This window comes from Ascaphus truei, chromosome 1 (assembly GCF_040206685.1).
Source record: "Ascaphus truei isolate aAscTru1 chromosome 1, aAscTru1.hap1, whole genome shotgun sequence".
Taxonomy (NCBI): domain Eukaryota; kingdom Metazoa; phylum Chordata; class Amphibia; order Anura; family Ascaphidae; genus Ascaphus; species Ascaphus truei.
Genome location: NC_134483.1, coordinates 191,328,426 through 191,343,507, shown reverse-complemented (window position 1 = coordinate 191,343,507; position 15,082 = coordinate 191,328,426). Strand labels below are relative to the sequence as shown.

At 39.1% G+C, this 15,082-nt stretch overlaps 1 protein-coding gene across 2 annotated transcripts in view; it reads left to right on the top strand.

Annotated features, from left to right (window-relative positions):
• Positions 1-15,082, top strand: part of CNTNAP4 (contactin associated protein family member 4) — a 580,041-nt gene that overhangs the window by 418,690 nt on the left and 146,269 nt on the right. For both annotated transcript variants that reach the window (XM_075599587.1, XM_075599597.1), the window contains one exon: positions 7,008-7,205. In XM_075599587.1, the coding sequence (XP_075455702.1) occupies positions 7,008-7,205 (198 nt within the window). The remainder of the gene's footprint in view (positions 1-7,007; positions 7,206-15,082) is intronic.

Here is a 15,082-nt window from a genome sequence, read left to right as displayed (position 1 = left end):
CACTCCTCCTCACCTTTTTAACTTGGGAGGTCTTTTCATTTTTCTGCAAGAAAGGGACCTACTATGGTTCTTTCCCATCACAGAGGTAAAAGGAAGAGTTCACAGTGTAGTGTAGGACCTGCATTCATTTGGTTATAACTTGACGTTGGTATGCAGGCTTATGATGTTTTGGCCAAAGGGTTTAACTAAATAACCAAGTAATTATTATTATTATTGAAGTATTTAAACTTTATACTTATTACCATATATTTTTGTCCATTGAATGTAGCATTGGGCACCCCTGTCTTTGTTGTATACATTTGCCACACTCAGTAGCACTCTTTTTGACATAAATATATATTCATGATGTGGTGGGTGTAAGAGTTTGAGCTAGCTGGGAATGTGTGTGTGTTATGATTTAAAATAGGCACAAAATATACAGCACCGACAAAGTTTATTAGAGCAAAAACCGCACGGCAGGATGCGTGGCGGCAGCGTGTAGAAGCGTTGACAAGCGGCTCGTTCGCGTGACGTCGGTGACGTCACAGTCACGTGAGCGCCCGGCTTCCCCAGCTTCCCCGGCTTCCCCGGCTTCCCCGACTCCCCTGAAGGTTTGAAGTGAGGTAAGCGGGGGAGCGGGGAAGCAGAGGGGCACAGCAGGCGCAGCTAGGGGGTCGGGAAGGTATATAAATTGCGCGGGGATTGGAGGGGGGGGGAACGGAGGGGACGCGGCTGGATGCGGCTGATGCGCTGACTATTCTCAGCACCAGCCGGAGTAAGTCCCGGTGAACCGGCGGCATTTGCTCTAATAAACTTTGTCGCCACTGTAAGTACGTGTAATGGTTAAACATTACTTTCTAACACATATTGCATTAAAGGATTTCAATCTACCTTGTAACTTATAAGTTCAAAACTCAAGGTAATTTCTACGTGCCCCATGAGTATTCATGAACAGCTGCTGGTATTTTCATCAGTTAGAAAACGTTCAACAAAATAAGAAGATTTTGCTGATCCTGACATCGTCTGAATTTTTAAAATAGCAGAATGAAATTGCTATACATACATAAAACAAGATCATCATGGGTTGTATTTCCTTATTCCCAATGATGACAGATGTTTTTATATTGACATTTACGCTATTCTATTAGCATATGGAAGCAATATATTGCTCTGTTTAAATTTTTGGAGGTCAATTTTAAAACTTGCTTTCCCTAGTAAGAAATAATAGAATGCAGTTGTTCCTTTTCAAATGAATACTTTATCTTAAACAATTATGCAGATTTTATTTTAAAGGTTAATATATGGATGATATACACATCAACATTTTTTTTTAAAGATATTATCCATATAATTTAAAGCTTCAACTGCAGTATCGGTATAATATATTTTAATTCGGTATACATAAACTGCCTGCCTCTCTTTTAATGCAAAATAATATTAACATTATTAGAGGTAGGGAGATTTTAAAAAGATTCACAAGCTTGAAACATCCATTACAAAACTCATATAAGTAGTGTCATATGTATCTTTGGTGCAGATACTGTATGCCACTGTACTTGAATCTATGAAATACAGTAAATTGGGAAATAATCATTTAGAAATTGAGTTTTCTCTGCATTTTGTATCTTTTTATATTTTGAGAAAATGGTTTGGTTATTGACAAATATCCCCCATCAGCACAATTTCCGAAAACTTACATTGAAACTTTATTGTATCGCTACACAAGACATTCCTCAATCTTATTCCTTAGTCAATATTAATGTTTTAATGTATGTACAGTAAGTCAAAACACTTTTACAGACTACTTTGGGGCTGATATACTAAGCACTGTAAACTGATTTTCTGGCTCGAATTTTCACAGGGAAATCTAATTTAAATAGTCGTTGTGTGGACCAAACAAAAAATTCTCAATCTGCGAAATCAGAGGCAAACAATAATTTTTCACTTTTTTTGGCACACAGAAATGGACAGCAATAGGCATACAGTTTGGCTGAAGGAGCGAGTAGAGGCAATGACTGATAACAATGACGCAAAGTTTTCAGGGGAGCCTGGTTCATATCCTGGTGTCAGCTCCTTGTGACCTTGGGCAAGTCATTTTATCTCTCTGTGACTCAAGCACCAAAATCAGAGATTGTAAGATCATCTGGGCAAGGACTTTCTCTGTAAAAAAATAAATTCTATGTGCAATGCTGCTTAACATTCACTATATTGTAATTATTAATTTCTTTGGAAAATAAGCGAAATATGGAGAAAGTGCGTCAAAATTTAAGTTTAACTTGGTGTACCCAAAACATTGCACAAACAGGATAATGCACTCTCTTCCTTATCCTCTTTCTAAAAAAAATTCTACACTTGATCTTTGAGTTGGTGAAGAAACAGGGTGAGACTGACTGTCCTGACTTAAACACCTAAGGTGGCTGCTGGATTTGCTGAAAGAGGGAATTATGTAGTAGCTGCTGGCCTAAGCAGCATTCTAGAATGTCTCATAGGGAGTTGACTGTCCCTACTTTGGCATAGGACCATCCCCCAACTTTAAAAGACACCTGAGACCCTAAAACTTTAGTTATATATCTAGCCATGCAGTCTAGATTTCCAACAAACTCTTACATCATAGCACAAACATCCTTTAATTTCCCTTTATTCCTCTTCTGGAAGGAATAGTTCTCTATTATGGATGGACTCAATGATAGAAAAATAACGGTAAGAAAATTTATAGTATCGTGCACACGGATGGAGATGCCCCCAAGCAGTTCCATTAACTAGGGAGAGAGCCACCTTGATTTACAGCATTTAGAACTTCCTAAATTTAGCCTCACTTGAGGAAAAAATGTCCAACTTACAGGGCCTTATGTCTGTACTTCAAGAGACCCATGTTGCTGCCTTGCAAATACATGTATCTTCAGAAGAGGCTTGTGCTTTGTTAGTCCATGAAGTTGTTATTGCTTTTCTGGAATGCACCTTGATTGTTAATGGAAACTCCAATTACCTTGTAAGATTCTTCAATACAAAGCTTAATCAGTCTTGCTATAAATCTAGACAGTGAAGCTCTCTTTCTGTTGGCCCCTTGAGATTGGGACAAAATTAAGGCACAATTATCTCTTGATTTATATAGAAGGGTGATCGTAAGAAACACTGTTTTCAAAGTCAGCCATTTATTTGTGTCTCAGAGGGAGCATTTTCTAACACTTTGAGGATAATATATTGTAACCAAATGTAGCTTTTGGGCCTTAATCTTCCAACCGCCTTCATGAAGCATTTGACATCCTTCAAGTTGTGTTTCAAAGACTATACCCAGTGGTGATATATTTATCTTAAGGGAATTCAAACTAAGGGGCCTATTCTAGTAGCTTCGATAAAATAACTGCCAACTCAAACGTTTTGGCATGACCCCTCCGAACGGTTTGACATTTGTGTTATCACGGTATTCAGAAAGCATCACAAAGCATTCCCGCAAGTTCCTAACTGTGAGGTCGAAAAATGCCAATACCGCTCGGAATAGCAGTGATATTATCTCAGATTTTTTTCTAAGTCCTACCCTGCGATCTTCTTGCAGTCTGTAAGAGCTACATGGAGAGAGCTGCACAGTGCGAGCTGCCTCTCTCTGCATAGTTCTTACAGGCAAAAGCAGGGTTTTTATTTAAATTTGAATAATACTGTATTGAAGCAGAGTGTCTGGGGAGCTGAACCGCACTAATTTCAGCCTCAGGGACCACCTGCATCTTGAGTCACATGTCCTGATATGGGGTGCCGGTATCTCTTGCACGTTTAAATTTCCCAGTCATGTGAGATATTTAAACAAAGTAGGGGGATACCGGCTCCCCATACTGGGACCTGTAACTTGGGAAGCAGGGGGTCTCCGGATCTGGAATCAATGTGGTTCTGCTACAATACTGTGTGATTAAAGTAAAATAAAAACAGCTTGATTACCTTAGCGGCTAGTCACTAAAGCAATGGAGGGGTTAATCCCGAGTATCTTATTTCTTGAGGGTGCATGGTGTCAGTGAAGAAGGTAGTTGCCCAAGGGTGGGTGGTCAGGCCTGCCTTCAGGCCTACCAGGAAGGTAACTCCCACTACCGACCCGAGAGGCCTAACCACACACCCTGGGGCAACTACCCCTTCAACCACCTTATGTACTCCCAATAAACATTAAATACAACAACCCTACTACCCACCCTCTCTACCCCCAACAAATCCCGGAGATTCATCCCAGATTTATGTGTAGGTCTACAGTGCAGTAGTGACAAGGTTAACTTTCAGCTGAGTTAATTAGTCTGATCCCAGCTGCCTCATCAAGGAGTTTTAAAACCCCCAGGCTATAAACACATTCAGGCTGTCTGAACATGAGAGAGTACTGAAATGCTGAAGTAGGGTTACTGCTTTAAGGTCTGTCTTCAGAATACATTTTGATGAACTGTTTATGTACTGTTACACTGGAATCTAAACAGCCATTGTTGGGAAAGGGCAAGCCCTGCTCAGGACTTAATTTCTGTTTTGTATGTTGAAAAGAAGCTGTTTTTTTTTGTTGTGTGCTGTATTTTTTAAGGCTCAATAAATAAGCCTTTGCAAGAAACCCACGTCTGGTTGCTTGTACCCTGCAACAACCCTCTTGAATTTTGTGTTTTTTACATATCAGGACATAATAACAATCATCTGTTCCTTAGCAAGTCTAAAAATTAGGTAAATACCACCTCAGATGAACAACAGCACATGACATATTACACTGTGTCATGATTTATTTAACAAAAATAAAGCCAAGATGGAGAAGCTATATGTGAAAAACTAAGTACACCGACCTGCTTCCATAGGAATTAAGATGCTAAGTAGCAGACAGGTGCTGCTAATCAAATGCTCTTGATTAATTGATCATCAGCAAGTGTGACCACCTCTATAAAAGCCGAAGTTTTAGCAGTTTGCTGGTCTGGAGCATTCAGGTGTGTGTTAACACAATGCCAAGGAGGAAAGACATCAGCAATGATCTTAGAGAAGCAATTGTGGCTGCCCATCAATCTGGGAAGGGTTATAAGGCCATTTCCAAACAATTTAAAGTCCACCATTCTACAGTGAGAAAGATTATTCAAAAGTGGAAAACATTCAAGACAGTTGCCAATCTTCCCATGAGTGGACGTCCCAGCAAAATCAACCCAAGGTCAGACTGTGCAATTCTCAGAGCAATTGCAAAAAACCCAAGAGTTACATCTCAGACTCTACAGGCCTCAGTTAGCATGATAAATATTAAAGTTCTTGACAGTACAATTAGAAAAAGACTAAACAAGTATAGTTTGTTTGGAAGGGTTGCCAGGAGAAAGCCTCTTCTCTCTTTAAAGAACATGGCAGCACAGCTTAGCTTTGCAAAGTTGCATCTGAACAAACCACAAGACTTCTGGAACAATGTCCTTTGGACAGACGTGACCAAAGTAGAGGTGTTTGGCCATAATGCTTAGCGCCACATTTGGCGAAAACCAAACACAGCATATCAGCACAAACACCTCATACCAAGCACGGTGGTGGAGGGGTGATGATTTGGGCTTGTTTTGCAGCCACAGGACCTGGGAACCTTGAAGTCATTGAGTCGACCATGAACCCCTCTGTATACCAAATTATTTTAGAGTCAAATGTGAGGCCATCTATCTAGCATCTAAAGCTTGGCCGAAATTAATCATGCAACAGGACAATGATCCCAAGCACACCAGCAAATCTACAACAGAATGACTGGAAAGGAAAAGAATCAAGGTGTTGTAATGGCCCAGTCAAAGTCCAGACCTCAACCCGATTGAAATGCTGTGGTGGGAACTTTAGAGAGCTGTGCATAAACAAATGCGCGCAAACCTCAATGAACTGAAGCAACATTGTAAAAAGAGTGGGCCAAAATTCTTCCACAATGATATGAGAGACTGATAAAGTCATACAGAAAACAATTACTTCAAGTTATTGCTGCTAAAGGTGCTTCTACAAGCTATTGAATCATAAGGTGTTGTTTTTCACACATGGCTTCACCATTTTGACTTTATTTTTGTTAAATAAATCATGACACGGTGTAATATGTCATGTGTTGTGGTTCCTCTGAGCTTGTATTTACCTAATTTTAAGACCTGCTAAGGAACAGATGATTGTTATTATGTCCTGATATGTAAAACCATGGAATTCAAAGAGGGTATACTTTCTTTTTCACATGACTCTATGGGGCCTATGCAGAGAGCAGCGCTATTTCGAAATTCGCCATTTTTTGGAGAAAATCGCGCAGAAAGCAGCAGAAAATGGCGAGTTCCGAAAAACGCGCCAATTTTTCTTTTCTATTTGTAAAACTCGCCTCGCGGCTGGCGAGAACCTCAATCTCGCCAGTTTTAAAAATATCCGTATGCAGAGAGGCGCGAACGGCATCTAGCGGCTGTTCGCGCCAATAAAATGGCGCGATTGTCTCCGTTTTGCCTCGCCAAAAAAAACTGCCGCTCGCGGCCATTGCAAAGGGAAAAAAAAAGGCGCGAATTTGTTTTAACACATTTCTGAAGCGCGCATCTCGCCAATTTAAACTCGCCACACGCATCCATGTTAAACATAGCAGAATTCGCACTTTTTTGCATATGGAGATTAAAACTCTCCAAAAAAGCTACTTTTTAATAAATTCGCCAATTTTAAAATTCGCTGCTCTCTGCATAGGCCCCTATGTATATATTGTATAGTTTGGGCAATTTCAAGTTTAAGGGTGGGGTAAGAGAACTTTCTCTGGTTTTGACTTTGATTTGTAACAGATTTTAAAGTTCTTTCATCGCGAACTCTGAGGCTTTCAATGTTTGGATTTCAAACCTGCCCATTCTTAGATTCCACCTCCTGTTTTAATACTATAGTGAATGTCAAAATATGTGTTTATTTTTCAAGTACTAAAACTATTTACAACTGGATTATTTCAACAAATAGCAAGGTCTTAAGGGATCTATATTCTATATATACAGTATATATATATATATATATATATTGTAGTGTAATTTTAGAGATACTGTATAACCCTTTGTTTACTTTGTTTATTTATCTAGACACAGCGATAACTGTAATACAGCACAACAATACAGAACTGAACAAGGTCAAGAATTCTAATCGAGAAAACCCACATACAGTGCATTTCAAGTACTCTGCTGATATTGAGCACCTTCAGGCTACAATTAACAATGCAGAACACTGCGTACAGGAGCTTGCTTACCACTGCAAAAAGTCTCGGATTTTAAATAAACAAGGTAAGTTTTTAGAAGGAAAATCTTTATGTGTACAGTACTTTAATGTGTGTGCATTATAAATCAGTATACAAAGAAGTCCCAAATGCACATCCAATATGACAAATTACTTAGTTAATTTCTATATGTTTGTTATTCTCATAAGTATGGATTATTTAGTTCAATATTTTGTCCAAAACATGTTAAGCCTGCAACCACGTTAAGGTTAGACCACATGGATTTAACATGAAATTAGGTCATAGCAAAAGATTATGCTTCTCCTATCCAGACCCTGAAATAGGTCTTTCATAGGGTCTGGATAAGTGTAAAACCACAGTTAGGTATGATTTAACGGCAAAACACACAAAATCCACGGGGAGCATGGGGAGGAAACAAAAATAAATTTAAGTGCAGCAAAAAAAGGCAACGTGGAAAAAAGCCTTCAAATGACTTGGCTCTAATGAATTATCACCTATTTAAGATTTTGATTAGTCACTTATTATTAGTGTTCACTTTTTATTTGTTTGCGCCTTATTTCACTTTACCACTATACAATTGCACTAGGTATGATTTAACGATCATATTGTTATTTACAGGGTTCATTTCCTCGTCTGTCTTCTCTTTTTTCCCTTTAATTAAACACCTACTGTATTTAGGGTCTGCATGGAAGTAATCCAACCTATGGGTAAGACATTTGCCTCACACCATGTTATGTGAACAAGGCAGTGCTAACTTCCCATTTTTATTTATTTATTTATAGAAATGTTTTATCAGGAAGTAATACATTGAGTGTTACCTCTTGTTTTCAAGTATGTCCTGGGCATTGAGTTATGATAACAAACACAGGATTACAAATACATAGTTACATTAAGTGAACAGAGTTATACATTATATATGCACATTATGGCATTAAGCCTATGCTAATGAGATCACTAACAGCCTTTGGTTTTGCATATACAGTATATAAATTTGTGGCTACCCATTAAACCCCCAGGGAAGCTAATGGATGTTACCTATTTAGGTAACGTGACGTTAGAAACCCAGATTTAACAGACCTCTGTGTATTTGCTCCTTAATATCCTATGATTGAGCTAAAGTGCAGTTAAAACTGGTTAAAAAAAAGGAAGTGCCCTAATACATATAGTGCAAAAAGTAAGAAAACAATAACAATTTTCAGGCTGCAGCAAAGGTTATCATCACTTTTCTCCTGGTGGAAGAAATCTCTCAATGACTACTGCTTTTACATGTGTATGCTCTGTCTGCTTACAGTATGCTGTAACAATAAGTGTGGGAAGTTGATTTAGATTTATTTCACTATATTAGGGCACTTCTGTATTTTTAGCCAGTTTTAACTACATTATAGCTCAGACATACTGTAGCACATATAATACTTCTGAATTTGAACCCTTAACATGTCACACATCCCATGCTATTGCCTATATCATTGTTTTGTCTCCTCTTTGCTCTATGCAGTGGAGGCTATACAAAGGACACAGTATAACATTGGGAGTGTAGGAACCTGCTGATAGGATCTAACCTTGGCGTGGTTGCAGGTTTAACATGTTCTGGCCAAAAGATTAAGCTAAATGACTCAGACATATGAGATGAAAAACATACAGAAATTGTCCAAATAATTACTCATATTGGATGTGCATTGGGGCTTCTTTGTTTACTGTTCTATATTTGAGGTCACTTTCCCAGAAGCACTCCAGTTGGCACAATTACAGTAAATATATAAATCTATAATACTATGGGTTTGGGTTTTGAGATTGCTAAGATTGTGTATGTTTCTTTATAAATCTACAGACTAAGCACTACCAAGGTTTTGTACTCTATTAAAATAAATCGTTACTGTATGTGTTGACGATAAAACACACTTGTATAACTATCACATTTATTTCTTGATTATGGAAGGTCATCTATAACCATTATAAATGCAGATTCCGAACAAGTCTGAGTTCACATCAAACAGTACTGTAGAATATGAATCAATATTAAACTATTTCATTTTTATATCTATATAAGTATTTCATTTTATACCTACAACTATGTTTGATGCACTGTATTGCACCCAGAAGGTTATCTAGAAAATGTTCTGTGTTGTGCAGAGCATTGACTGAGGTAGACAAGAGATATTCTTGTAATATTGTGTAGAATAGAATGAAGGGAGGAAAGGTGGAAGGCAAGAAAGCCAGTGTACTGTAAGTAGAAGTGTGTACACTGTATAATTTATTGAAGATTCCTAGCAGCGAGGGAGTTGTAATGTACTGTAGCTGCAAAGAAGCTGTATGGCACAATATGACTGCTGCTTGTAAATAAAAAGTTTGTCTTTTCTGTTTTTTTTTTTTTTTTTTTAAACCCACAAAGATCATTACTGTATAAGAAAATGCATAATTTTTTTAAATATTAGAGACAGACACAAAGTAAGTTATGGCGAGTAAAAAAGTGACAAAAACCCTCCACTGTACAGTGTAAAGCAAATAAAAATACCACTTATGAGCACATTCACGTCAGACAATGTGCTCATACTGTAAGTAGCATTATTTTTTATTTTACAGAAAAAGCTGGATTTCAGTTCTGTTGTGAATTTGTTTATCTAAAGCTTGACATTGTAAAATATTTGGCAAATAAAAATATTTGGGAAACTTAGAGAAACTAAAGCTTCACGCTCTTCATTTAAAAGGGATGTATAGCTCTTCCATAACTGTTAACTTCTGAATGCCCATCATTATTTATAAAACTTTTCAAACAAATAGGTTTGGTTGAAGGATTATATTTGCTGTGGACTTGCAAGTGGCAGTCTCTGTCAACTTGGCAAATATTAATTATAGGCACCCCTTACACTTTGTGAGAACCTCACATTTCCAAAGATCTTACGAAAAGGAATTCAGTCCCGAAGAAAACAAAGTGTCATGCATGTCTAAGGCTTGGGACCCGCTGCGCTCGTTGGCGCGGGCGGCAATGTAGCGAGTTCCCCACCAGCAGGGGAATCCTCGCGAGCCGGTCCCGGTCCCCACTGGCTGCACAGCTGACTACACGCTGTGGCGCGTCAGCCGCTAGGAGACACAAGAGAATGGTGTTTCCTAGCTTCGACGCGTCACGTGGTGTGGCTGTGAGCCAATGGGGAGGGGAGGCTTCGGGAGGAGGAGAGGCTTCGGGAAGCGGGGAGGAGTGTGGAGTGACAGCAGCGTGAGTGCCTGTCTCTGTGTGTGTCTGAGTGCGTGCCTGTCTGTGCCTGTCTGTGTGTGTGTGTATGTGTGTGCTGAGTGCGTGCGTGCCTGTCTCTGTCTGTGTGTGTGTGTATGAGTGCGTGAGTGCCTGCCTGTGTGTGTGTGTGTGTGTGTGTGTGTGTGTGTGTGTGTGTGTGTGTGTGTGTGTGTGTGTGTGTGTGTGTGTGTGTGTGTGTGTGTGTGTGTGTGTGTGTGTGTGTGTATGTATGTATGTATGAGTGCCTGCGTGTGTGTGTTTTTTTTACTTACCTGCAGCCCGTGGCAGCCCGTGGAGGGAGGGGGGTGAAGAGTAGCGGGTCCCTCCGCTCATGCCACGCCCCCCCTCCCTGTCAATCCTCCCACCTCCCGCTCCGGCCCCCCACGTCATGGCCGCGCCCCCTCACGTCATGGCCGCACCCCCCCCGACCCGTTTGGCCACGCCCCCCGCTACTACTGAAGTTTCCTGTAGACCGCAGATCGCGGTACAGTGAGTTGCACGCGCCGCCGGCAAGCAAGCCAGCCGTGCGGACGCGTGCAACGGGACCTTAGCCTAAGATGCAATCAGATGCTCTGAATTGGACAGAACGGGATTGACATGGGCTGACATCATTTTAGAGGTTTCTGTATTTGTAGCTAAAATTGTTAATATGATCATTAAACAATTGTAGGAACAAAATCAGGGGCGTAGAAGGAAACCCAAAACAAGGAAATAACAATAGGTTATATAACATATTTTGAGGAACTGGTAAAATAAGTAAGGCATAGAATAAACAATGAGAAAACTATAAGAAAACCAGAGATATTATTTTTTTAAGGAGCATAAAGGATTAAAGAATACATGAGTAAATGGTAAACATTATTAGGTCAGACAGCAGTCAGATGGATAAAGACATGTAAAGAATGAAGACTGTACAATAATTGAATAGCACAGATTTGATTTGGAACTTTGAAAAGTACTGTATACACAAAAAGCAGCAGAGCTTATTAGAGAGAAGAAGGAGAGTATGAGAGAATGAAGTATACATTAAAATCGAATATTAGTAAGGTAGGTTAAAAAAGAAACAGTTTGAGCGGAAATAAATGACAGCTAAACAGAGTAACAGAGTTAGATATACAGCAGAGAGATAATTATTTTTAGCCCTGATTCTTAAAGCAAGTGCAGCGTTATATCTTGAGTCATTGATTTGAAGTAAAAACATTAGCAGAAAGGAGACATTGATACATTGCTCCTTTGAGTGTATGTATCAAAGTACTAGCTGATTGTTTCCCAGGCATTAATGGTAGGATTCGTTATTAGTGTTTGTCATGGAGTGATGAGAGGAATTATTGAACCACATCATGCTCACATGAATGGCATATTATGACTGAGGTACGTAATCAAGACAATAGGGGGTACCATTTTAAGGATGTCACTGAGTGCTTCTGTGGTTAGAATAATGGTGTGTGGTTTTAAGACTTTGATAGTAAAAAAAAAACATCCCTTCGTCAGGGCAACGAAACTGTTGGCCATTTGTGTATTATTCTTTCAATTAATAAAGCCCCTTCCAATGTATTTATTTTTGTTGTGCTGCTTTATTCTTTTCTGACTTTGTTAATCAGATCAACTTCATGCCTATGTTTCCTTTAAAATGTACACATCTGGTTCTTTAAGACTATATGGTTGACTGGAGATCCTCGAAAAAGCCTAAAAATGAAGCAGAGAGCAGTAATAACTGCATATTCTGAGACAGATTCTTTTTTTACACTTCAAAAATATTACTAGAGGAGTGAAAGAAGGAGTGATAGAGACGTGGATTCACTAAACTTCGTTAGGTCACTTAAAGTGTCTTAATAAGTTACTAATGACAATAATATGACGTTAAGCCATTTTCTCCAGTTAAGAACATGCAGTGGGGGCACATGCTTCATATACTAAACTCTGTTGAGGTTAATGCACAGACTCAGGATGTAATGTTATATTAGTTAAGTCAGGACTAAACCTGGCATTTCTATAACCAACACCCTAGACCAGTGCTTTTGCAGTGATTGCATGGGTTTAAATTAGATATAATTTAACCATGAAAGCATTTTTTGCTGTGTTATTTTTCACTCCTCCTTTCATCCTAAATTATGTAAATAAATTGAATCTATAACATGACCTTAAATCTATGCTAATAGGCTGTGGCTGTTACATTATATTGTATATAATTAGTTTATTGAATATGATATTGGCCCAAGGAACATACTGTATGGTTACGTCCATTCCTTAGAGATTTTTGTAAATCCCTCCCAGTGAGAGAGATAGGGCCTGATTCAATATTTTCTGAAGCGGCTTTGAAGAATGTTGAGTAAACTAAATTAGAGGGCACAGTTTATTATGAAACAGTGGATGTGACGGTTGGGGTTAGCCAGTCTTCATAATAAAAGTGTAGCCCGACTAATTACCCCTGAAAACCATGGGTCCCTAGCAGCTAAGTAGCACCATAAGCCAGGGACATTGTACTGCATAACAAAAAACCTGTCCTTTTGTGTGTTTTACCTGTTTCCCTTCTCCAATAAACATGGGATTTCGGGAGTGGGAGTTTCAAGGGGGATATTTGGGTCAAAATGTATTTTGATTTTGTGTGGAACAAAGTTACCGGTAGTCCTGTAATTCTCCGTGATGTGCAGGCAGGAACTGTGGGTACACAAGGTGAATCACACTGGGGCTATACAGTGTCCTCCAGATTCCTAGTTTTCTGCCCCAAGTATCCCAGACCCATTTCCCCCATAAGTATAAGGTTTTTCAACAAGTATATGTTTAATAAAACAATGTAATATGTTTTATATTGTATTAATCTCTATACAGTCAGCCCTGGCATTTACATAGGTGCCATGATGTCTGCATAGAGATCGTGGATCAAAGGGGAGAAGGGAAGTGTCGGAACAGTTTTGTGAGTGGGGAAGGGTGGAGTACTGGGTCCGGAGAACAAGGGCTTCCCGCAGGGAACACATTTGGACTGCAAGACCTAGTGGAGCCTGCCCAGTGGGAGGCAATGGGTTGGCTGAGGGAAGCCGCTACTCGTATGCGCGATTTCCATTGGCCAATTCATATTTTACGCTCACCTGGCTCGACTCCCCCCCCCTTCCCCTCTGAATGGCTGAGTTACGATCCATTCTCTGATTGGTCGCAGCCCCTGCTCCATGTTAGACATAGAACACTGAGGTCTATGCAAGGGTTCTGGCCGATCAGAGAACCAGACGATTTCAGGCTTAGGTCAGTGAGGCGCTGGTGGGCTTTTCAAAGTTGCTCTGTTGCAAATAGCAGAGCAACCGGCTTTGTTTTTAGCCGGAGGAGCCAGCCTAGCTGAGACTAAGTCCTGCATTATGCGACCAAGTTCTATTTTCCGTATAGTGGCTGGTATCTTCCCGGAGGAAGGTACTGTGAAGTTTCTGGACCAGGAGTGGAGAGGGTAAGCCTTCTGAAAGTGGACACCCTGCACCTAGTTAGGCTAGTTTCGCCCTCAGACCCCCACTAAGTGTATATTTTCTGTATTTTGTGTAATATCTGTATGTCTGCTGGTTTCACCAGAATAAACATCATTTTATTCCACTACCTTGTTTTGCCTAGTGAATGATCATAGTAGGTAAAGATGTTAAAAGTACTGGTCTCACGTGCGAGTGGACATTAGCAGATCGACAAAAATTCAAAGCTTCATAAACAGATTTTTTTTTTTGTTTTTTTTTATTGAATTGAAATTTTTAAGAATCAAAACTCAAATTCAATACGAAAATCTGACTGGATTGGATCCAATGATGGATTCCGAGTTATCAGTTCAGATTTTTTAGTACCTAATCCACAGACTAATTTTTTGTATGGACCAGATTTAGGTAAAACCAGCTGCAGAAATCCATGGATCGGATTCAGACAAGTTTGTCCATCTCTAACAGGCAGCACCACTCCATAGTGAACCATAAGGCAAGGTGATGTCCTCTCTTGGAATGTTGGTGATGGAATTTGGATTGGCCCATCGAGTGTGTACAGCTGTGGCTGGTGTTTATTTTCATCCGGAACTCCATATCTATCCATTCTTATCCATCCTTATCCATCCTTATCCATCTTAGCTATCTCTATCTCTGGCAATATCCTCTTAATTTATGTATTTCAATTGTGCAATTGAGAAAAAAGCAGAAAGTGAAATATTTGAATGGCACAATCCAGTGCCATGAATATGACATTTCTCTATGTTATATAAAACTGCATTATGTATAAATCAGCAGTGTTAAAACCACACTCTAATTTCATCAATGTACTAAAAAAATTGAGCTTTGTGCTGCTGTACAGCTCATATTTTTACAAATGATTAATGATTATTATGATTCATTTATAGCTTTACTATAGAAAATATATGTTTTGATTTAACATGGTGCCATTTCTTTCTAACCTGTAATTCTAAAATGTAGAAGTGAGCTGCACAAGATAAATGATTCTAATATCATGCTTCAGTGAGTATGTAGACTGTTGGTGCAATTTTCCACTAATAAAGGTGAAATATTTGACTATCAGGAAAAATTGGGTTATTTGCAGAACATTTTTAACATAATATAAATCAACAAAATACACGGAAAGGCTAAAATAAACTGTATATCTTACAGAATCCCAACATATTTATACACAAATAATATGTACATATACTGTACATTAAATGTTGTGGGGATTTGTGTTGTGCCACA